General features: G+C 48.1%; 1 protein-coding gene across 1 annotated transcript in view; it reads right to left on the bottom strand.

The window, feature by feature from the left end:
* ERP44 (endoplasmic reticulum protein 44) overlaps window positions 1–25,220 on the bottom strand; it is a 444,092-nt gene that overhangs the window by 139,682 nt on the left and 279,190 nt on the right. The window contains exon 5 of the mRNA XM_086967410.1: window positions 16,049–16,160. Coding sequence (XP_086823536.1) covers window positions 16,049–16,160 — 112 coding nt within the window. The remainder of the gene's footprint in view (window positions 1–16,048; window positions 16,161–25,220) is intronic.

The following is a 25,220-nucleotide window of genomic DNA, read 5'->3' as shown; positions in this document are numbered from 1 at the left end:
GAAGACTTCAGCAACACAGGAGGTGGGTTTCGAAGATCCCTGAAGTTGATCTGCCCTCTCAGCAAGTTTGAGGCCAGTATCCCTCGTGGGGACTGCATAACCCGAACCCCTGTGCACCGCGTCAGTCTGCAAGTGCATATGCTTTTTGGAGATTTGCAGGCTTCTGCATTTGATTCTCATGTAGTCCTGACCCTGAGGAGTATTTCCACCAAGGAAATCCGTCCTCCTCACACTGAGTACTCCGTGGGCTGGTACTTTGCAATCTTGCTCAAAGTCCCTTCGCGACTCCTGGTCATTCGGCCTGTAGGTCCTCCCAAGGGCCATCTTGTATTCTGTTGGGCTTTCCTGGTTGCTCCAGATGTGCCCCGACTCCCCATTGCTTTGTGAGACCTTGTTGGTCCACATCGTAACCTGCTTGACCTGCCGGGGTGGGTTGCTTTTGTCAAGGCTTGTTGGTGCTCCAGCGGAAACCGACCCCCTCAGCACTCAACACCATTCATGAGACAGCTCGAATCTGGCTCCTGGTCATCGTCTCCTGTTCCTCTTGGCTGTAGAGTCAAGCATCCCTTCGCACTTGAAGCACCCGACATCAGTGGGTATTTGTCTCACGAGCCCCTTCGAAGTGACTGACTGTCCCCTATGCTTTCAGGTTCTTTTATTCCAGAATCCTGGGTGGGATTCCATCAGACCCTTTTCACCTTCACGGCAGCAGCTCTTCTTCCCAGCCCTCCATTGGGAACGACGGCGGTTTCCGATACCACTCCAGACTTATGCACCCGGCTCCTCTGGGATAGGTAACTCGGGTACTAATGTATCCACATGTGGGGTGGCTCTCCAACCTTATAAGTCCCAAAGGATTTCCTGGAAGTCCTCCTAGATGGGTCCTTAAACTGTAAAATTGCAATTGTGACTTCCCCATAGAATTGTATGGAGCACACTGCACCTGTCCTCCGTGAGGTCCCTATCTACTCACCTTGGGTGGTTCCTTGGGGTCCCAGTGATTCTACGTGCTCCAGACCTTGTCTTGACCCGAGTCGAGGTTGTTATACCCCTATTTAAGTATTTTGTCTCCCCCTGGAGCCCACTGTGTATTGAGCTACTTACTACTGTTCTATTGATCTCGTATTGTAAATGTAAAAAAAATGTAAATTGATACTTGTATAGCGCACTACTCACCCGCAAGGGTCTCAAGGCGCTTGTACGAATACCGCTGTGGAACCCATCCTGGCTTTCCCTGTGAGGCGTCCACTCCTGGGCACCCCCAAGGTAGAGGCCAGGCATCCTTAGCGTTGTGGGGGCCGTTGTGGAGATTAAGCAAGCTATTGCCCAGAGTTGCAGAGTGGGACTCTATGATTGGAATAGGCACCGAGGCGAGAATTATCAGGTCCATGGAATTTTGAGCCCAAAACCCGCCGAGGCAGGGAATTGAACCCTGGTCCCGGGCTAGACCTCTGCATCAGGGTCTGCCGCTCTAATCATTGAGCCACACTTTGTGTTCCATCCTCGGGTAGAAGATACTAGAGAGTGTTATATTAATAAATACCTATTTTTATATAACAACTGTGTGGTTTTAATTAGTTCAGAAGGTGATATTCTGGTAAAACAAGCTGCTTTACATTCCTTCAAGATTAATCTGAAGGCTGCTCTCCACAGCTACCACTAGAATAGCTTTCTAAAGGTTATCCTTGACCTCATACATCATAAGGGTCGTTTTGACTGGTGCAAAGTGCCCACATTAATTAGTGAACATCATATACCAGGCCAACTTCTCACAAACACTTGTGAGGCTCTCCTCGGATACAGTGGGGTGACTCCGCGGGAGAGACCTTTGCAGCTGTTTGGTGAATGCGAGAGCGGCATTCGTGTCTTTGAAAAATGTAGGTATATCACCAGGGTTGATGCAGAGCTTTGCAAGGTACACTAGGGCATAGGTTATGTGAAGTGGCTGCAGAATGTGCTTAAAGGGGAGAAAGTCACTGCGGGCCGCCTGGACGGATAGGGTGAAATCAGGGTAGAAGGACAGAACTTTGCCCTGGTGCTTGACCTCCCTCATTTCTCTGTCACGTTCCCGATAATTTAACAGGCGGGCAATTATGGGTCTCGCTGGGGCCCAAGGAGAAGGCCGTGGACGAAAGGATCTGTGTGCCCGTTCAATGCTGAAGTGTTCGGACAGGACCGAGCTGAAGAGCTCGCGGAGCAGAGATTGAAGGTAGTCTTCCATTCTCCCGGTCTCAGTAGATTCTGGTACGCCAATTGTATGTTGTATTGTTGTTCCTCCGGGCGGGCCCTTCGAGGTCTTCGTTCTTGGCACGTACAAGTTCATGGACCTTGTCCATTTTGAGAAGCCTCTGCTTATTTTCGGCACCGAAGTAGTTGGCCTCTGCAACTCGTGCCTCAAGTTCGGTGATACAAGCATCGTGAGAGTCGACCCGCTGCCTGACCTGATCGAGGTGTGACATGAGGCGATTTGTGTCAGTGGGAACCATATTAATATATTCCAGATGTGTGGAAGCAATTCCTAATGTAAGATGGCAGCAATGCATTTAGATTGAGGTAAAAATAAGCCCTAGGCATATGCACAACCTCTTGCACGGGCAAATTCCCAACTCTCTAAGTCAGTTTGTATGAAAAGCAGCTACACCACATCACAGACCGTGTGCAAAAAAAAGTGTGATGTGGGGCTCACAGTACAAGAAGCAACAGGGTGAATTACTTTTACTTATTCATTACTCTCAACTGGTTTATGCTTCCTTTTTGACTGAATAGGGACATATCTTTTTTTTCTATTCTAATATATAAAGTGCATGACTACCACTCCGGGGTTTCCCAGTGCTGCTGGGAAACTAAGGCCCTAGCCTCTTGCAATTATGTCTGCCATATTGTTTCTTGGCCGACAGAGAATCCGGATATTCACTTAATACAGGATTATGTTAATTCAACTAAAAGGATTATTTTACTTGCCCTGTAAACAGGGCCGGTCCTAGGACTTTCGGGGCCCCGGGCAGAAAGGAAATGTGTGAGGCCCCCCCCTAATTTACATACAGCGTGAAATCACAGAACATGACATCACAGGAAGTGCCATCAATTGTTTATTTTCAAGCAACTTCGCTGGAAGCTCCTTTCTTGGTGAGAATATCAGTAAAACAATAACATAAATATTAACACTATTAGAATAAGCACATATTTTACATTTAAATTAACTGGACATACATTATGTAAGTCACACTGGAAGGAAAGTTTTAGCCTAAGTCTCTCCAAAACGTATAAGTTCAATCAGATGTTAACAATTTGTTTCCAGATTAGTGCATTAGATACATATATGTGCATGCTGTATTTATATAGGACAGGGAATGGGCCCCTCAAGTCATGCTGCGCTTGAACATGTCTGTGAGGCCCACGCAAGAGATAGCCTATTTCTGAACCGTACCCACCATGGTCCAGCACAGCAAACCACAGGGGAGGGCCCTTCCTCCTCTAGCAGTTGCAGCATCGGGTAATGGTTGGGATCCCTTGATGAAAAGAAACAATCCCTAACTTCTAAAAGTGAAGAACATGCTCCACCCAACCTATCCCTTGGCATCCACCTGGGACAGAAGTCAGCTTTCCATCATTACTTTGCAGGACTCTAAGCGTGCTTGTGGTTTCACCAAGATGATGTATATATGGAGGTTACCAAATATCACGGAGTTCATTTTGAGGTTTTCATTCCATGACACCCTGTCCTAAATCAGACTCCTATTCTCTTTAACACAAAGAATACTGGAAAGTTATGAGTCTTCAAACAAGCTATCTTGGTTCTCCTACTTGACCAAATTGATTGATCTTGGCCAAATCATGCTCTTCCTGTACCTTTAACTTCTTAAATGTCATTCTCTCATGGGCTGACTGGCCATTATCTCAAAGACTTTACGGTGAGTGCTGCTTGTTCTGGGGCGATTCATTCCCATTGTTTACATTCCTCAATTTTAGTAACCCTAAAGATGAAAATGTTTAATCAAGTGGCCTGTGTAGGGAGGAGCCAAGCAGGCATCCGAAATGGCCGCATAGTCGCTCGGCTCCGTGAGCCCTCTCGCCCCACACATACATCCTGGCACTTATCCTGAGCCACGAAGGCGTATTTAAATACGAGAAGGAGAACAATCACTTACCGTCTGCTCCTGAGGCTCCTACGTGCGGCAGACCCGGAGAACTTTCCCCGACTGCACTGCGGCCCCAGTGGTGATGAGACCGGGGTGTCGACTTAGACGTGCAGCCGGCCACGACTGCAACAACAACGGCTGCTGGTGGCGGTGAGGAGTCGGTCGGAGGGTGCCGTTGACTTGAAGGGCCGCTGATGGCAGTGACGGCCCGGTCCACTTGGCGGTGAGCCTCGAGGGGCTGCATGGCGAAGCAGGGTCGGAGGGGGTGCACGACTCCTAGCCCCCTCCCCAGTCTCTTTGCCCGGGCATAACCAAGGACTGCCCCCGAAATAGGCGGGCGGCTCCCGGGGAGCGGCAGGGATTTTGTTTAGCCTTTTGGTGACTCTCCCCCGGGGAGCCCGCCTCACAGTTTTGAGTCCCGGTTGTGCATCCCGCAGCGCCCTGGATTGGGGCCTGGTCCCTGAGGCGAGGTGAAGAGGGACGGGGCCGAACTGACTAAGATGGCGGCTGGCGCCCTCCTCTACGGACCACGTCCAGGTCGGATGGCTGCCATACGGATGGGGTCGGGATGCTGGCGGCGTACACAGGAGCCCACATCCAAGGACGTATTGGCTGCCCTAACGATTTTGCACAAGACCCTGATCTGTAATGCTCGGGACCTGGGTAGAAGAATGGCCGCCATTGCTGTCTCGCCGCCCCTAACGGCCACAGTTCGATCCCAAGAGAGTGCCGACGTGCCCGCAACTATGTCCACGGGGAGAGTTCCAGCTCCGCCTAGGTACCGGGAGCCGCCGAAGGACCCGGTACCTGTGACCGCTCTGGCCGACATGGTTGTACACGTGAGTGTTTCTTCGGGGCACATGTTCAATTGGGGGCTGGGGAAACAACGCCATTTTCCTTATTGGACTGCCCCGGCGATGTCGTGGCGCTTGCCGGACTGTGTGACTCTTCTTTCTTGGATGGTACTACTGTGTATGGACTTTGGGAAGCTCTCGGGTTCAACATCGATACTACCGGATTTCCGCTGTATATACTCGGATGGGTTTGGGTTGCTGTACTTTTCTGTGGCGACGCTCCGGCCTGATCCGCCCGGATCGTTTCAACCCTCCAAGCTGCTCTGTATACCGATTGACAAGTGGACATCTGGCGGTTCCATTGCTAGACAAGGCCAGGGATGATACAGTTCTGAGTCTAGTGGCCTTATTGTTGACCGACAGTGCATTGGGTATATTTGACCGGGATTCCATTGCTGTTGTGGCCGGTGCTTGATGTTCTCCATGGATATTCTACTTTGCTTCTGGGATTTTTCCTGGGTGTAGGGGTGAAGGGCGGGGTTGGGCGGCGAGACCGAGGGCCCTCCTCCGCTTATATTTTTCTTTTTCTCTCTCTCTTTTCTATATTTCGGGTCTCCAATAGGGCGACAGGCATGCTGCTGGGGGGGGTAGGCCATGGCCTTCTGCGGGAGTGCAGGGTGGGGGGTAGGGGGGATGGTGTTTGTTTGTTATTTGTTTCTATGGCCCTTTAGTCTTTTTCCTCTTTTAAGTGTCGTCGTTATTCATGATTCCTGCAGTATGTTTTGTTTTGAGGGGTGGGGTGGGGTTTGGATTTGCTACGTACCGGGTTTGTGCCTGCATTTCTCCTGATTTGTGTATCTTACCCCCGATACTTCGTTCGTATTTGTACTATTTGTGGATATCCTGATTTGCGCGCAGTATTGTAGGACCATGTTTGACTGTATGGCACTCTTTTTCAGTTCCCTATTTGAAAATGAACCTTTCAAATCCTGATTTCAAACCTGTACGTCTGACCACAAGTTATTTCCTGGTATTTCTATGACCCCGGCTTTCGAACTGCTATAACTTTCCATATTGCTTGCTGTACTCCTGCTCGGATTAGCGGCCGGCCGGGATGGTTGTAGGCCCATACTTGTAAATGCTTGTAATACTAATAAAGGTTCCAAAAAAAAAAAAAAAGTGACCTGTGTACGGCACTTCCTTTGGTACAGGTACTTCATCGCAGTTACCATGTTAGTAAATGCTGCCCTCTTGCACCACTGTAAAGGAAAGCCATTATTAAGACAATGCCATTAGGCTATGTTGCTCCAAGCTTACCGGCTACACTGTTTGTTTTTTTTACACCATATTGATTAGACTACTGGTCTAAATCAGTTCCTTGGCAAGCAAAAAGGGTTAAACGTTTGATATCCTGCAGGAACTCACTACAGTATGCTGTGCAAACATCTAACAGAAAAGCAGAGCAATCCAGCAAACTGCCTTCCTCTTTTGGCGGGCCTCCCTAGACTGGACCATGGCTTTGATGTCCAGGGGAGTGAAGGCCTCTCCTGACTTGCAGCACTGGACCATGGCTGTGAGGTGTAGGTGAGTGGGCTAGCGGTGTAGCAATGGTGCCATGGTTACTGCAAGGTAAATGGGCCACTCTCGTGCCCCCCCCGATCCCCAAGATGGATATACAACATCCATAATTCTGGTAAATATGGTCCAAAGCACCCCGGACTCCAGTGCCATTGCACCTTCTGCACTATTAATTCCAAGACCCTAGGTGGGGCCACATTCCATGGACCTCGCAGCCATAGTCCTGTACAAGACAGACATAATCTAGGTACATAGGGGACCAAACACCCTACAGTTCCACTTTCACAGCACCTGCTGCACTTTAATTAGCCACGCCTCTACAAGGGGTCTCACAATGATGGCCCTTTGATGCGAGACCTGACAGTGGATGAACATGGTTGAGAGAAGAAGGGAAACTGTGCTGTAACAGTGGTGCATTGAGCCCTGAGGCAAACAAGGTAAATTGTTCCTCCGTCTACTGAATGGACAGTAAAATACAGCCATAATGTAAGTACATTGGCCCCAAAACCCCACAAGGCAACAGTGACACTGCACTAGCTATTCAGTCTATAGCTACAACCCTCAGAGCCATGGTCCAGTGCTGGGAGGCCTAGGACAGAAGGATACCTTTCTTGGGACTCTGAGCACTAGACCAAGGCTTTAAAGCCTAGGAAAGGATAGGCTTTTCCGGGTCCTCACAGCTCTAGGTCAAGGCTCTGAGGTGCATGGGAGAAGGGACCAGTAGCAAAGTATGGGCTTGGATGCAAGTAAACAATGCTGGACAGCAAAACTCAGCAATACCTTTGGTGCACTGGCTCCTTGCCACCCATGTACCCTGGTGCCATAGCACCTGCTGCACTGATAGCTACACCCGTGAGAGCGTAACCCCCCCCCCACCCCCCCCCCCATGGTCTCATAGCCATGGACTAGTGCCTCAAAGCTCATGGGTGGTCACTCCCTGCACTGGGTATCCAACCGTGGCTGATGGGCCCAGGGGAGAATCTGCTCTCGGCCTCAGAGTGCAGAAACATGGTTGTGAGGCCTATGAAAGACAGGCAAGTTGCATAGCAATGGTGCTAGGATCCTGGTGCAAAGGAAAAGCGTCCCCTTAACTTTGCCCACTGCCTGCACAGTAAAATACTGCTATAGTTTGGGTACCTGGGCACCTAATACCCCTGGCTTGGTACTAGGTGTAGGTGAAGGAGTCCAACTCCCTTGGGCCTTGCAGCACTGAACCATGGCTTCACACTCTACAGTGCCCCCTCCCAACCCCGCCTGCCTTGGGCCTCTCAACCACGGTCTAGAGCAACGGGGAGGAGAGCTGAGTCCAGTGTAATGGGGGCCTCTTCCCTGCATCTCGCAACAATGGTCTGGCACTGCAAGCCCAGTTAATGGGGGTTTTCTCTGCTGCACATTCCCCATGATCCAGAGTTGTAAGGAGCAGGGGAGTGAGTAGGAGCTTTCCCCTGGGCCTCACATCTAGTATTGTGAGGCCAAGGGGGGGTGGTCCCACTCCACTATGTCCCCAGCAGTTGTCTAGCACTGCTAGGCCAAGGGGAGGGTGGTCCCATCTCCATGGCGGGTCCCATCCCCTAGTCCTCAAATCTACTGGCTGGTGTTGCAAGGCCCAATATAGGCACCCCCTACGGACTTGGGCCTCTCATCAATGGTCTAGTCCAGCTGCAAGTCTCAGAGGAGAAGAGTCTCCATTCCTGGGCCACATAGATATGACCCATCACTGAGTCCCAGGAGAAGGGGCCAGTCCCCTGGAGCTCACAGGAATGGTCTAGCACTGTGAGGCCATAGTAGGGTGGCCAATTTCCAATTTTGCTTTCACCGGGCGCTTTGTGCCTTTTGAGACACATTGTGTTTGCTGAGACATCCATCGTTTCTTGTGTAGCAGAGGAACTGCAAAGTCACATAGAAGATTTCTGGAACTTCATTTTAAATCTCTGCCTCTGACACAAACCATCTTAAAATAATTCAGCTGGAGACTGAGTTTATTGATTGTGATAGCTATTCATACCGTATGTGATTTTTGCATCCTGTTACCACGCCCTGGATTAAGCCCTAACTACTCACTATTGTAAACTTTGAGTGACAAGTTTAGAAAATGAACTCTGGTATTCATATGGAATGAAGTGCTTAAGTTTTTAAACACCAGTAGCAAATATCAGTTTCTAGCAGTGTCTAGTAGTAACATCCACCACAGGACCTTGCCCAGTGGGTATGTATTACCCAGGGAACTGTGTTATTTGACATCTAATCTCAGCTTTACCATTTCACCTGAATATGATGGAAATAAACACTATAACTAGAATGACATTTCACTGAGAAGGGCACCCCCTTGACCAGTGGACTAGCTGTAAATGTGGAACGAGAGGCCACAGTTTTTAACCCGGCCTCTCACCTGAACACATTCTGTGTTCTTGGGCAATCACTTCTCTTAAATATTGCTGTGCTCCTTTTTTTGGCAACACTGGGAGTATTTTGACCCCATTTAAAAACTGCTAGAAAGCGTACGATTACAACATGGACTACGGTCCTGATTATGACTACAGCTGTCTAGCCGCCGTATCATGACTTTGGCAGTTGGACTGCCACAGTACAGCTGCAACCTGTCAGAGGCTGCAATATATTGGCATTGCCGCAGCACCGCCGAGCATATTATGATTTGCCTCACCTCCATCCATTTCATTGGGGTGAGACAGCCATGAAAAGAGTGGTGGCGAGGCAACAAACAGGGCCCTAACAGAGCCCCCTGGTGTCTCTGTGCATGGGGGTGCGTGCGGGAGGGTCACGTTCTGCCGCCCTGTATCTTTGCACCCTCAGTTCCTGGACGGAATTCATGACATGGAGCATTCCTTACCTGCAGGAACGTACAGCGGCAGTCCCATGGCGGTGCCTTTCTAAGACACCGCTGCAGCACATCCGCCTGCCAAGGATTACAGTCATAATCCGGCAGGCAATGTGGGGACGGCTTTGGCGGTCCTACCATGAAGCACTGGTGTGGCGCTCCACAGGAGGACAGCCAAAGTCGCAATCGGGCCTTAAATATTACCTGGGAGAGAAGTGCCCAGTCACATTGTATATTCACCTAAATGCAATAAAGTGGTAAATGTATAGCCAGGGCCACTGAAATTAAGCAATTGTGCGACCAGGGTGGTTTTCCCATAATTATTGAATTGCCACATTTGCCACATAATCGATTATCTGCTCCATAATCTACAGATTTTGACCATGAAAATGTTTTACTTGCTCTAACAGTTCAAAAGTTACTAAAAACCCAGCAACGTGTTGCCATGCAATGAAAGGCCCATGTCAAAGGTTCACTGGTCACCTATTGTTTTCTTATTACTATGTTTGGGTGTTGAATTGATACTAATGGGGGCAGACTGTGCACTGACAGTGTTAACAAGCATAAAATGAAGGAAGAATTAAGTAATGCTATGATCAAATATACTGCATTACACTGCATACATTTTTTACCACATAATTTAGTGAACCCTGCCGCACAATTTGGCTGTCCTCTGCTGCATATTTACAGTGGGCCTGTGCATTGCCTTTACAACAATAGAAGTGTGTCACAGTCCTGGCACTACTAATTTAATCAACTGTTTGTTCCTGGGCAAATACTAATCGCCTTGTTCCTCCTTTAGTGATTTGACATTGTGACAGCCCTTTGAAATAACCTTACAGGGCATACCCTCAGTACAGGTCCTTGAAATAGCTTTCATGCACTCATTTAAGGCTGCTTGCATCCTGGTGACTAAAGGCTCTAAGGAAGTTACCTTGCAAGGGACCCCTCGTGTGCTGCTGTCCACAAGCATCTCTTTCACAGCTCATCAAGGGCTGAAAGAGGCGCTTGTCTTTTGAAGGGTTGAAAGTGCACGATTTAGGGTGTCCTGCGGTGTCTTTGTATGGGCAGAGTGAGACCTGATCCCCAATCACAGGAGCTGGGAGAGGTCCTTTGTTTCCCGAGCATACTACTTAACCCCTCCCATGCTCGTGACGGAACTGTTCCGTCACGAGCCTCGGGTGGGCTGTGCTGGTGACGGAACGGTTCCGTCACGAGCATGTAAAGTAGTAAACTGCAACCAACACAGGTGTCTCCAGAGGTGGGAGGACACATCGTAATCTACAGCACTACATGCCAAGAAAAGATGTTTACAGGATTTAAATAATCCATTTGAGGCATGTGAGTTGTAGATATACATGCTGCGCATAGACTGTGAAGCAGTCTCTTTCATAAAGGCTCCTTAGACATCAAATGTATTTAGAGCCCTTTCTGCCCCTTAATCAGGTTGTGGAAAGGCGGCCAGCAAATCTATAGATTGATTACTATGGAAGGGAGAGATTACTTTCGGGGGACATTTTGGGTTTGTCTGAGCACAACTTTGTCTCTATGAAGTTGGAAGAGTGGTTCTTCCAGGGTTAGTCCTGGATCCCACTGACACATGTTAGAGAAGTGATAGCTATTAAGGATGCTACTTTCCAAGACCAGTGTTATAGTTGACGTGAATGCAGTGGTCCAAATGGAGGGCCTAAGAGCTTTATTAGCACAATGTTGCTGGCAGTAGGGGAATTACTCTTAACTCCTTCCATGAAAGCTTCAATGACTGGTATTTTGAATCAAGACAAATGTCTATTTTCTAGATATGCTGCAATAGCGGCAAGGTCTAGATGTAATAAAGTGTACGCCAATCCTGTTGTTTGAAGACGCAAGAGAGAAACAATTGTCTGTACAGTTGCTGGTTAAGGGTTAACTTTTTGCTTAAGCCAATAGAACACAAATCTTTTCCATTTAGCAGAGTAGCATTTTCTAGTTGTAGGTTTACGGGATTCTTTAGGAATATCCATACAATGTTGTGGAAGGTTTAGCTACCCATCTTCTATGACTTCAGGAGCCATATGGCAAGGTTCATCTCCTTGGCACTGGGATGTCTGATTTTGCCAAGGGTCGGCGTGATAAGGTCAGGGTTAAAGGGAAGTTTCTCGTGAGGTACTTGTGAGAGTTTTAGTAGTGTAGTGAACCATGGTTGCAAAGCCCAGGTTGGGGCTATGAGAATTAAGGTGGGAGATGTTTGCCTGAGCTTTCTGTCAACAAATGGAAGTAGTGGGAGAGGGGGAAAGATCAGGCAAATATCCCGGACTAGTTCATCCATAGGGCATTGCCTCTGGATAGTGGGTGTGGGAACCTGGAGGCGAAGCTTTGGCATTTTGTATTTCTGGTGTTGCACATAGGTCTATTTATGGAAATCCCATTTCTGGACGTATGGTTGTAGTATTTGGGAGTGGAGTTCCCACTTGTGTACTTGTTGCTGCTTTCTGCTGAAGATGTCTGCAACTGGATTGCTCATTCCTGAAACGTGTTCTGCTCTGAGAGGAAAGTTGTGATGAATTGCTAAGTGTCAGATTGCTTTTGATAGGTGCAATAACTGCAGAGAGTGTGCACCCGCCCCTGTTTTTGCAGATAGTACATAGTTTTCATATTGTCCGTCTGGACCCATACAAATTTGTTGATTAGGTGAGTTAGGAACACTTTCAATGCTAAGTCAACATTTTGAAGCTCTAGGTAATTGATTATATTAAGGATCAACTGACTAAATATGCACCAAACAGGACCCTTCGGTCTACTGAGGCATGCAATCTGATGTGCCCTAGGTTCAACCTGGTGTCCAATGGTGGCAGAGCTTTTTCAAGCACGGCCCCCTGAGCATGGAATTCTCTTCCTGTCACACTAAGGAAAGAAACTAATCTTCTTATCTTCAGAAAGAAACTGAAGACGATGCTCTTTCTGGAAGCATGGGGGCCACTGTAGTGGGTGGCGTGGCGGTCTTACTGGTGTTGTGTGTCCACTGTCAGCGCTTAGATACCTCTGGGTGATAAGGCGCTTTATAAAAACATAACATAACATAACATGTAGAGACCCTGGTGTTTGGGATCCCATACACCATGAAATGCTAGATCTTGCAGATGGGTTCCCATCCTGTCAAGGAAGCATCTGCTGTAAGACTGGCTTGGGGAATTGGGTCTAGAAACTGTCGCCCCATGGAAAGGTTTTGTGAATTCCACCATTGCAGGGAGATAGGTGTGCGTCGGACTACCAAAATTAGATTGTTCATTTGACCCTGTGATGGATTCCATTGGGGTGAAAGGCATTCTTGCGATGGTCTCATGTGAATGTAGCTAAGCATGTGGGACTATTGTAATGCAGGATGCAATCATGCCTAAAATGCGCATTACTGTCCTGACTGAGTTTATTCCCATTTAAAACTGCTGGATTAGTGTTGGAATGTTTTGAATTCTGACTGTATTTGGTTATGCTAAACCGAATTGCATGTTTATAATTGCTCCCAAGTATGGTTGTATTTGTAATGGCTAGAGATTTTTGTACATTGATGGTAAACCATATGCTATGTAGTAGGCTGACCATCTTTTGGGTACGTACATTGCAAATTTGAGTGTTGCTGGCCTTTACAAGCCAATCGTCCAAGTAAGGAAACACATGAATGTTTTATATGCATAGATGTGCTGCAATTAGCGCAAAGCATTTTGTGAATACCTGTGGCGTGGTGCTGACTTCGAATGGAAGCACTTTGAACTGATAGTGTAGTCCTTGAAAGACGAAAGTAGGTATTTGCGATGGGCAGGATGAATTGGTAAATGGAAGTAGGCGTCCGAGATCTAATGCGAACATGAAGTCGCCTTTCTGTAACAGGGGCATTACTTCCTGCAGGTTCAGTATGTGTAAATGTTCCAAATGAATGCAAAGATTTAGGGGTCTGAGATGTAAAATGGGTCAATCAGTCAACTTTATTCGGTTTCAGCATATAAAACCATAAAAGTTATCAATACATAAAAGAATTAATAAAATAATTGCACATTTCATCACAAAAAAAACTAGGTTCCACAAGAAACAGTAATAATCCAAATCCGGAAGTTCTAAGTTAAATACATAATCCCTTGACCCTCAATTAACATTTTTAACCGAGGGTCGTCATATATATTTTGTCATATATATTTATATCATCAGAGTAAAAGTAAACCCTGACCATTACTAACATTTAATCAAGGCAGGCCGTGGCCTTCACCACAGATTTCAGGAAATAAGAACAAATAAGATACATTCTACATGTAACAATTGTAAATGGGTAAGAGCTGGACGGGCCTGCAAAAAATTCAACCTCTTTAAAATAGGGGCAACAAAGGTTTTCCGGCGGACCTCATAAAATTTACAAAATAATAGGAAGTGTAGCAGATCCTGTGGAGCCTCACTGCCCCAGCCACAGGGTGCTAACAACAACTACTACTCCCCCGTGGCAAAGCCAGCAAAAAGTATATGTATCTCTGACAAATGAAAACTCATATGAAAAGGAGGGTAATAAGCACAGAAGGAAATAATGAAAAAAAGTAAAGTCAGTGGCTTAAATCTCTGACATGAGTGTTAAGTGAATGTTAAGAAAATAAAAATAACCTAGGAATGTTTAATGGAGAATGGACCAGGGAAGATTGTAAGGTTAAGGAGAGCATAGAACATGGTTCTTATCAATGTGCAAGACAATAGAGAAAAACACAACAGAGCAAGTAGTTTGAATGGAAGACCTGCCAACCCCATAGAATAAACTAACAAAGCCAAGCCATAGACCTGACCAAGAAGGGGGTAATGATGGACTGCTATGATAAAAGGATGTAAATTATGTTTTTTGTTAACTTGGACATCACAAAGAAATTTTAAAATGTCATCAGATTAGCTTTATGACTCAGGGTTTGAGGCTAAAATATTTCATTTCACAAAACAATAAGACTCTTTAGGCATAGTGAGGAGACCACAAGATAGGCTATCAGGCACCAGAACATTTTCAATCATGGCAATCAAGTCTGTGCAATTAAGGTACTCTTATCTTAAGGAGATGAGTGGGATTTTATTAAATGAAAACAAAGTGTCTTTTAAAGCAAAATTTACTACTACTAGAAAATGTCAGTATACCACTGTCTTGTTAAACCAGCATTGGCATAGCCAATAGGTCTCGCTTTTGGAAACTTCTAAGTATTTAGTTATGCAGCACAAAATCCTTGGTGCAACAACATCAACTGTTGCATGGCAAAACACTTATGTCCCTAAAGCGAGAACTATTGGCTATAGCCAATGCTTGATTCCTATTGAGACACACTAAGCAAGACAGGTATCATTGCCCCCATCAATTTATTGGGGTTTATTGTTTTTCATTCTCTAAGTTCTATTGGTCTTGTCTGCAGCATAATACTGCATTTGAAGACATGTTAAATGTTAAATGTTAAATGTCGTATACTTGTAAAGCGCACAGCTGCCCCAGCAAAGGGGCGTCCCGGCGCTGTATACCGCTGGGGAACCCATCCTGGCTTTCCCTGTGAGATGGTCCCTCCTGGGCATCTCCAAGGTGAAGACAAGCATCCCCGACGCCGATGGGGCCGTTAGTAGAGATTAAGCAAGCTATTGCCCAGAGTTGCTGAGTGTGACCCATGGTTGGAGTAGGCACCGAGGCGAGAATTATCGAGTCCGCTGACCATGGCCCAAGACCCTGCCGCGTCGGGAATTGAACCCTGGTCCCGGGCTGACCTCTGCTTTCGGGTCTGCCGCCTCTAACCAGTGAGCCACACCACTCCACGATGTGGACATCCGGAAACCGAGACAGAACCAGTGTCTCCTCCTATGCCACTAGATTAAATTTAGACAACCTCGTTCGAACAGCGTACCCGCCCACTAACTTCCTAAAGACACTGGACTAATCAAGATACAAACCCTACGGTTGATACATCCCTGTATCTTCTACCTTCACTTCTACACGTCACATCAGGCCGTGTAACACTCCCTATTGAGGACTTCAAGTAGTAAGTGGCCAACCCGCACTTTTTGCACCTGACTGAAATGAGATTGCCACTTTTGGTCTCCTTCCCCTCCCACCAGGAACTTAACGTGGACCTTTGGTCCTCACATGATCCCCTTAGCCGGGCTGGAATAATCACCGGCTTCGCAACACCGCAATGATTTTCTGCACCGCCACACAGCCCTGAAGAAGTCCCGGGTTACTTCCCTCATGTGACGAAATACGTGTTGGCTGGTTGTTTTTTTTTTTGTTGCATCATTAAATCTATTTGCATATTATACTTGTGTCGACCACAAGTATTCGTACAATACGAGACATTTCAACTATTGTTATAACCTTATTACGTGTGCCCAGGACTGTGCTTTTGTTAAACATACCAGATGTGCGAATTGTAATACTAGTTGTGTTTTTCCTTGATTAGCTCTTGTTTAGAGAATATACCTCCACTGACTTTCTGAACTTTTTTTTAGTAAACTATTAACAGTAAACAGTGCCAGAAAAATAGCTAATGTTCTTTCCATTCTTTATAGCAACAAACACGTTAGTCTAAGATAACAAGTAATGGCTAACAATTAAAATGCAAGTCTAGATACAAAAAAATTACTGGAAAAGTCATTATAGGTTTGATCAGTATAATTTAATGCAACAAAACATTACCATTTAAACAAACAAGATCCCATTTGTTATTTACCTTTTTCACCTATAAGCTGTCGTGCAACTTCCTGTTGGAATTTTTCTAAACTTGCAGCATCATCTTTCATATGGAAAAGTATAAGAAATGGCAGCCCTTCTTCAGTTAGCTCCTACAAAGATCAAAATATTTTAAAAACTTAATATGCTTCGTTAATCTTGTTTAACAAAGTAGTGCTCACTTTATAAATAAATTAAGTAACTTCTAGTGCATTTAAAAAAAATAAAAGTAAAACTGGAGGAGGTGATGAGGCTAACATGGCCAGGTTTTTTATTTATTTCTTAAACTCTTTATTAAACAATGGTCATTAGACGATACAGAAGCTGAGAAACATTGCGAAGATTCAGTGCGGCATAGGCTACACATCTTAGGGTGGCCAAACCAAATGCTGTAAGCATACAATTAATAGCATAGTAGCAATTTACATGGTAGCATGTATGAGCGCAACTCTTCACCTATCTTTCAGCCATACGCCCCAGAGCCTAGGAGCGTGGTTGTGCTACGTCCCAAGAGTCGTGCCTCCGTTTTCCTGCCAGGGGCCCCACACCTTCTCACACTTCTTAGTGGGAGAAGGTGTGGTAAACTAGTTCCTCCTCCCTCTGGCACCAGTCTGAGTCACTTTCCCACTCTGCCACAGACTGGGAAGCAGGGGCCTCACATAGTCTTGCAATGAAGTGCTTCACCACTCAAGCTGCCAGTGCAAGTCAGAGCCTGGTGTATCTGGGCCAGTCCTCTTCGCCCTGTATCATCAATAGCAGTCATGTGGCTTCCAGGAGTACCTGCACAGATAAGACCCTGGACATCACGTCTGTTACCCCAGCCAGTATTCTTGAATCACAGGACAATCCCAGAGAATATGAAAGAATGAGCCTTCCAGCATGCACCGTCTCGCGCACAGTGGCATATCCACTGCACCTATTTTGTCCAGAAGAGAGCATGAGTAGTAGATTCTGTGTAAAACTTTGAGCTGCATCAATCTAAATCTTGCTCGGATAGCTATGTCCTTGGTGCTCTGTAGGGCCTCCAGCCAGTCCTCATCGTCAATTGTAATGTAGTTCCTATATCCCTAATAGGCTCTGCGCATTGGAAAAATATACGCTATGGATTTGACATAGGACTGAGGTCAGTATGTCTCCATCGAGTACATTAAACTTAATTGTGTGTTTCAGCTAACTCAGAGGTCACTCTAAACTTTCTCGAATGAACAAGGGATTCGTTTCTGACAACCGCATAAACAGGACGACTTTGTTTCCCTTAGAGTCGGAACAGTATCTTCAGAGTCGTGGAAACCATAGATAACTATTTCACTCAGTCAATCGTGCATGCTTCGTTTCTACAGAGTTTGCTCAGAAATAAAGAGACAGACATTTCAATAATAAGGGTTTATTGAACAGTCTTCTTTCTCATGCAAGAGAGGTGAACTGCTACAATTGTTTAGACAGAATTCGAAGTATAATGCGTACAGTGTAAACAGTAATATAAAATAATACTGTAATAGCTGGGTCTGTTGCTGTGACATATATAAAAATACATACATAAATAAAAGGCTAAAATACTCAACTAGTACTTCTAAAATACGCCTACCCAAATGTACCTAACATAGGTCTAGTACCAGGTTAGAAGTAAGTGCTGTCTTTGCTACAGTTTAGTATTGCCAAGAATTGCCACAGGTTTCTCTAGGTTCTAATCCGCTCCATACCTTAGAATGAGAGAGGTTGGTATCTCTTTCCCGGGACTCTATTTCCCAACACTCCGCAAGGGGAGTCGGAAACACTGGAGCTGGATTCTCGGCAGGAGGATGACAGCTTCTGGTCAGTGTGTCAACTGGGGAGTTGGCTTCCTTCGGTACTTGCTGTGGCGAGCTGCGTCGTCCAAGTAGGTAGTCGAACTGTACTGAACCACACCGTCCTTTGCCATAGCAAGTGAAGGTATATTTATACCTTGAAGGTGTTTAGGAATGCCAGTATTGACGTAAAAGTTGGGCATATGAACATCATGAATGAACCCCTAAGGAATAGATGTTCATGCATAATAAATGAGCTCTTGGAGAAATCAATATTCAGGCAAGGGGAAGTCACTATAGCTTAAGTCTGGTTTTCCAAGAAATCGTTGTGACGTAGATGAACTGATGTAAGTTGCCATGCCTGTATTTGGGTAGCATGGACTATGCCTAAATAAGGACTGGATTTCTATGCCTATATTAGGACAATGTGAATTATACCTACATAAGGGCATGAATCGGGAAATCTATACGGAATCTAAATCGGTACACAACATAATGTCGCCAAGGTCATCTGCCCCGGTGTGCCTCAAGGGTCCCAGGGGACCAGGGAGAATTATTCATCAGTTTTCTGTAGATCACTGACACCCCTTTGTCCAGGATGGGATCAGTGACCAAGCCGTCCTTTAAGGAGTCATCTGGCAGGCTTGTCCGCTCCTGAATATGGACCCGAAGGGTATGTCTCAGTTGAAGATATCCCAGTTTTGGGGTGTTCGATAACTCTTACTCCCGACGGTTTCGAAGTTAATCAATGTGTTGTTTCTCCATATATAGCCCAGCTGCTCGATCCTTATCTTTACCCACTGCGAGAAGCCCCACAAGTTGGACACCTCACTCAGTTGGTCACTGTACCATAGGGCGGGTCATGGCCAACAACCTAGCCTGCCATCCCAGGTAGCACTCTGCCTCTTTACAACATCTAATGACCTTTGACATGTGTAGTGGTAGGCCCGCCCTCCGTCGGCGGGTATAAAGGATAGTTGCATAGTTACCAGTAGGCATACCCTCTCCTTCGACCCTGTAGGCCGGTTCCCCCCTGTCTGAGAATACCCAATTGTTAATCAATGGGAGCTGCGAGGCACAGTAATATTTTTGATGTCTGGGATTTCCAACATTCCCCTCTGTAGTTTCCCCAGTGCAATACGCAGCGCACCTCTGTTCCATTAAAACGGCCGGAGCTCATGATCGATCTGTCTAAAGAAGGCTGGTGGGATTGGGTAGGGTGTATTTTAGAGGGCATATAAGAGACGCGCTAAGGTCATCTAGTGCAATGCCGCTCTACCCATCAAGGACAACGAAGGATGCACCAGTGTGTAGCATCCTTGCGAAGTCTAATTGGGGGGCGAAGTTACGCTGTATGAACATCTGCTGATCACAAATCAAAAAATCCCAAGATACTTGAAATCTTTCGTTTCGACTAGGGCAGCATATCTTGTCGGGAGTCTCAGGGGAGAGAAAAGGGAAAAACCCTGATTTGGCTGAGTTTATTCTGTAGCCAGAGCAGCAACCAAAGTTAAAAAAATAGGAATATCCCTGCTATAGAAAAATAGGGCCTAGAGTAGTATATTGTTGACACAAAGAGAATATATAGGGAAAAGCGTTCCTACCAGCCATCTGGTGATGGAATACCCGATAACACTGGGTCACTACGGATCCAGGATGTCAATGGCTCCAGCACCAGGGTGAATTTTAGGGGCAACAGTGAGCACCGCAGTCTGGTGCCCCTTTGCAGTGGGAAGATCCTACATGTCACTCCCTTAACTCTCTAAAGCCAAGGTGGCCTAGTAGAACAACTTGGTCCATTCGCAAAACTTTGGACCGAAACCCAGTTTGGTTAACGCTGCAAAGAGGTATGGCCATTCTATGCTGTCAAACGCCATCATAGCGTCCAATGTCATCAGTACTGACTGTTCAGCGTGCAGCAAGCCAGTCATGTGTAGGACCCCGTATAGTCTCCGCAAATTGAGGAGAGTACTCCTGCGTGGCATAAAGCCAGACTGGTCCACATGGATAAGTGAAGAAAGGTCGTTAGTGAGCCTGGTCACTAGGGCCTTCACCAAGACCTTCGCCTCAACGTTCAGGAGTGAGATTGGCCTAAAAGAGGTGCACTCTTCCAGGGGCTTGCCTGATTTGTGTAGCACCGCAATCATGGCTGTACGCTGGTTCCCTGGCAAACAGCCAGCCTCTCTAGCTGCCCGGAACATGTCTAGCATCGGTGCAGCAATCTTGTCGGACATGTCTTCAAATAATTCTACGGGCAACCCATTCGGCCCCACCGCCTTCCCGGACAGCAGGGCCCAGAGGGCTGCTGCTAGTTCATCCCCAGTAAGATCAGCGTTGAGGGACTTCACTGCCTCACTTGTGAGAGTCTGAAGGGAGAAGTGCTGCAAGAACTCCTCGCAGTCAGCCCCGGGTCTGATGCTCATGGGAGTGTAGCTGCCTTCGTAGTAGGGTGCAAATGTGTTTGCTATTTCAGAGTTTGTAGAGTAGGACTCCTTCCCTGTCCTTGACTCCCACCACCCAAGGGCGGTCTCTGTCTCTCCGAGCCAGACGAGCAGCCTTGAAGCTAGACGTCGTACAGGCGTGATACCCACTAGGGATTGATGAGAAGTTCCTCACATGTAGTGAACAACCTCTTCAAAGTCCTCCACCTGGGCAGGATACGTGAAGTAGTAGTCAAGGCATGCGAAGGAACAGTGTCGAACTCAGTAATAAGTATACTGTTTCAGGTGAGGATTGTGTGTTCTCCACTGGTCTACCAGATGGGTACCCCTCAGACTTCCTGCTAAGGCGCAGTCCCGGCTGCGGAGACCAGCAGCGCCTCAGCAGCCCTCCACCCGGACAGCAGCACCCGATTCGAACTGGCATAGGAGTTGGTACACTTGCGAGCGATTTGCAGACAGAGGCAAGGATTGTGTACAAGGGTATCCGCGCCCCCAGACTCTCTACCCACAGCTTCCAGGCCTCACTCAGCTAAGGTATCCAGACATGGGCGCCGCCATCTTGAAAGCCACCACAGGTTGGCCTCATTCCTTTAAATCCTCTTTTACGCTGGCTATGTAGTGCCGCCAGGTCTTCTCCATCCACCCTGGCGACCCACACTGCAGTCTGGGGTGGGTGAGGTGTAGACCTGGTCAGATGATGGCAGATGACTACGAGCTATTCACTGGCGGCTGGGAGAGCCCGTTCCGTGCGCAGCCATCTTCGTCTTTAGCAAGCCACACCCCACAAAATGGCTAGATTTCGGAGCTCAACTTCAGGTGCTAAAGTTGCTAACTGTGTTGGAGGACGAAGTGTTGGGTAGATACTCTCAGTTTCTAATGAGGGAATATTCATTGGATATCCACTAAATAGTCTCCTTCTGAAACAGATGTAGGATGATGACGTGGGTCTGTCTTCTCTGATGGACAGTGCACAATGCTTGCCTTAAGATCAAGGTCATTTCTGTGAATGTTAGATTTAAACAAGCCCAATTCAATTCTCCCAACATGACCAACATTGCTCCAATGATACTCAAAAGGATTTACAATGATCAGCTGCATGTTTCTTTGTGATGCAGAGCACCCATGACTAACGTTATGCATATGGTGTTGCAATGGCCAGTAACTGAAGAATATTGGGAATCAATATTGGGAATAATGAGTGGTGTGGTGGGTGGTCTTGCTCTAATGCAAGTGAACCACTGTGTTTGGGTCTTTATAAAATAAAAAAAAACCTTTGAAAGGTAAAATTAACAGGTCTTTATTTGCTCCTGGCCTGCCGCAGAATAGCTTTCCATTGGGTAGAGACAGTTTGCCCTTCTGTTTATAAATTGAAAATTGTGGGCCTCCAGAGTGGCATTAACGAACAAGTTACTTACCTTCGGTAACGATATATCTGTAAGAAACAGTAGTTAGTACTAGATTCCTTACCTTAGAATATCCCCAGGCGTCAGTCTGGATCCGGAAACTTTTGCGTAGCAGTACCCTTGCGCATCGGTAGGCTTCATCTGCTGCTCCATGTCCGTCGTCGTTGGCGCCGGGATGACGACGCTGGAGTACTTTGACGCCGCCCTCGCGCGTTGACGTCCGTTCTTATACACACGTTTTTCCACGCCAAAAACGCAGAGCCATGTAAAAAACCAACACTGGTGCCATTGAAACTAGGGCCCTGAAAGGGGATGACCTTAACCCTAGATATCGGTTCGCAGAACGGGGAGGATCAGTGGGACGGTAAGGAATCTAATACTAACTACTGTTTCTTACAGATATATCGTTACCGAAGATAAGTAACTTGTTCATCTGAAAGAAACAGGTTCGTATTAGATTCCTAACCTTAGAATAGATACCCCAGCAATACCAACCCCGGAGTTGGCTCTGTGAACCAATAATCACACCAGAAAGTCCTGGAGGACGGAACGGCAAAAGAAGCCATCCCTCCGGATTTGGCTGTCCAGGGAGTAGTGTCTTGCGAACGTGTGCAGCGAGGCCCACGTAGCTGGCTGACAGATGTCCTGCAAAGTGACTCCCCGGCCCAAGGCAGTGGAAGCCGCCGTGGCCCGAGTTGAATGGGCCCTCAGCCCAACAGGAGGCTCCTTCTTGGCCAAGGAGTAGCATGCCTTGATACACAAGACGACCCACCGAGAGATGGTCCGCTTGTGCACCGCCCGTCCCTTCTTAGCGCCCACGCAACCAACAAAGAGTTAGTCATCCACCCGGAACTGGCGTGTGCGATCTAGATAGAACGAAAGCGCACATTTTGGGTCCAGACGGTGGAGCCGCTCTTCCTCTTTTGAGGGATGCGGTGGCGTAAAGAAGGTGGGCAAGGTGATAGACTGCCCGATGTGGAAGGCCGTGACAACCTTGGGCAGGAAAGAGGGTCTAGTCCGCAACACAACCTTGTCCCGATGGACAGAAAGGAAAGGAGGTTTGGATGAAAGAACCTGGAGCTCACTCACTCTCCTGGCAGAGGTGATGGCAACCAGGAAAGCAGTCTTCAGAGTAGAAGGCGGAGAGGACAGTTGTGAAGTGGCTCAAAGGGAGCGCACATCAGATAGGTAAGAACAAGGTTCAAGTGCCACTGAGGCATCACAAACGGAACAGGGGGACACATGTGTGTGATGCCTCTCAGAAACCGAGTTACAATGGGGGACTTGAACAAAGACGGTTGATCAGGCAGCCTTAGAAAGGCTGAAAGAGCAGAAAGGTAGCCCTTGATAGTGCCCAGAGCAGAGCCCTACTGGGCAAGAGAAAGAAGGAAGAGAAGAACCTCAGAAAGAGGGGCAGAGAGGATCCACAGCCTTTGACATTCCGTAGATCCCCTTTGCCCTTCTTGGGTTCCAGAAAGTAGTGGGAGTAGCAACCACACCCTACTTCTGACCCACAGCCGTTGACATTCCGTAGATCCCCTTTGCCCTTCTTGGGTTCCAGAAAGTAGTGGGAGTAGCAACCACACCCTACTTCTGACCCAGGAACGCGCTCGATGGCCCCCTTGGCCAAGAGGGCCGTAACTTCCTCTTGCAGAAGTCGCAAGTGATCCCCCGACACATGGCTGGAGGGGTCGCGAAAGGAGCGAAAGGCACCCGTTTGCTGACGCGGGGCAGAGAGGCCCAAGGACTTGGCCGTAGCCCTGTAGTCCTTTAAGCGCTCAAGGGCATGGTCTGCCTTGTCGCCAAAAAGGTGACGGCCATCAAACGGCATGTCCATGAGTGTATTCTGGACATCGGCCGAAAAGTTGGCGGACCTCAACCAGGCGTGGCGACGAATCGCCACTGTCGTTGCCATCGCTCTGCCCAGTGAGTCGGCGGTATCCAGCCCACACCGGATGGAAAAACGTGCCGCATCTCGACCCTCCGCAAGGGCTTGGGCGAGTTTAGCCTTGACCTCCGCCGGGCATTCTGGCAGCACGTTCGCGACCGTGTCCCACAGAGAGTGAGTGTAGCGGCCCAAGAGGCATGCGGTGTTGGAAGACCGCAGTCCCAAACTCAGGGAGGAAAATACCTTTTTGCCGTATTGATCGTACCTCTTGGATTCCCGATCGGGCGAAGCCATCGGGAATGCGGTCTAGGAGTTGGAGGCCTGGATGACCAGGCTCTCTGGGATGGGATGGGTGGACAGGAAACAAGGGTCGCCCGGGGCCGGGCAGTGGCGTCTGGCCACGTTCCTATCTACAGGCGGACCTGTAGCGGGCCTGGATCAAGTGCCCAAAAGAACGTCAGTCAAGGCCTCATTAAACGGCAGCAGAGGCTCACCCGAGCTGGACTGCGGTTTAGAGACCTCAGTGAGGAGGTTAGTCCTCACGGCCACGACAAGGAGCTCAAAGCCCAAGGCCCTGGCCACCCGCGTCAGCACCATACTGTAGGTTGCCCCCTCCTCGGTAGCCACGGTAGGGGGTGAGACAAAATTAATGTCTGGTGAAGTGTCCAGACCACTGGCATCCCCAAGTTCACCTGTCCAGTCCTGCTGGGACAGACAATCACGTGTCAGAGGGTCCTCAGACCCCTCCCAATACATCTCATCACCCATCTCCTGATAATCAGGGTTGTCAAAGGATGGGGCCGGTTAGTTGAAGTAGAAATCTCCAAGCGGCGTCGAATACGGCCCGAAGGCGGCACTGGAGGTGACACCCTAGGGATCGGCGCCGGTGAGGTCGTCAAGTCAACCGGCGACGACCCGGATCCGGAAGCGGATCCAGCGGGGCCCTGTGGCGCCGGGCCCGAAGGCGTCGAAGCACCCGCCGGCGTCTGGGCCGAAGCACCCGACTCGCTGGGGCCCCCAGACGGGTCCGCTGGGCCCGAAGGCGCCGTGGAGCCCGTCGGAGGAGAGAGGGACCTCATGGTCATGAGTAAGCACTCTATCTCCTCCGGCGTCGCGTTCTGCCCAGGGACCGGAGGGTACGAAGCAGGCCGCGACGCCCGCAACTCTGACGGAGCCGTGTGGGCGGTGTCACCTGAACAACCGGCCGCATTGTGCGAGCGACGGGAGGAGTCGAAGAGCGAAGACGTCTCTTCGACTTCTTGTGCTTACCTGACTACGAGCCCATAGACCGATGGTGACTCCCGGGGCTATGATGGCTCTGACCCCGCGACCGGTCCCTTGACCTCCGTCCAGACCGGGACCTCTCGCGGCGCGGGGCCGACTGCCGGAGCCCGAGCCGCTTGCAGGACCGCTCCCGCCTAGCTTTCGACGTCAGGGCTCGGCAGTCGGGGCAGGCCTTATCGTCGTGGTCGAAGCCGAGACAGTGAAGGCACCGGCGGTGAGGGTCGGTAACCGACATCAGTCGGTCGCAGTCCTCACAGGGTTTAAATCCAGGCATCCCTACCGGCACCGTTCGGAGTCGAAAAGACTTCGAAAAATGATCAAAAGGGATCGAAAAAGTAAGTCACAAATTGTCTATGGGTACCACTTTTTCCGG

Source organism: Lissotriton vulgaris, chromosome 4_1 (genome assembly GCF_964263255.1).
Source record: "Lissotriton vulgaris chromosome 4_1, aLisVul1.2, whole genome shotgun sequence".
NCBI classification, from domain to species: Eukaryota; Metazoa; Chordata; class Amphibia; order Caudata; family Salamandridae; genus Lissotriton; species Lissotriton vulgaris.
This window is presented reverse-complemented; position numbering and strand designations above follow the sequence as displayed.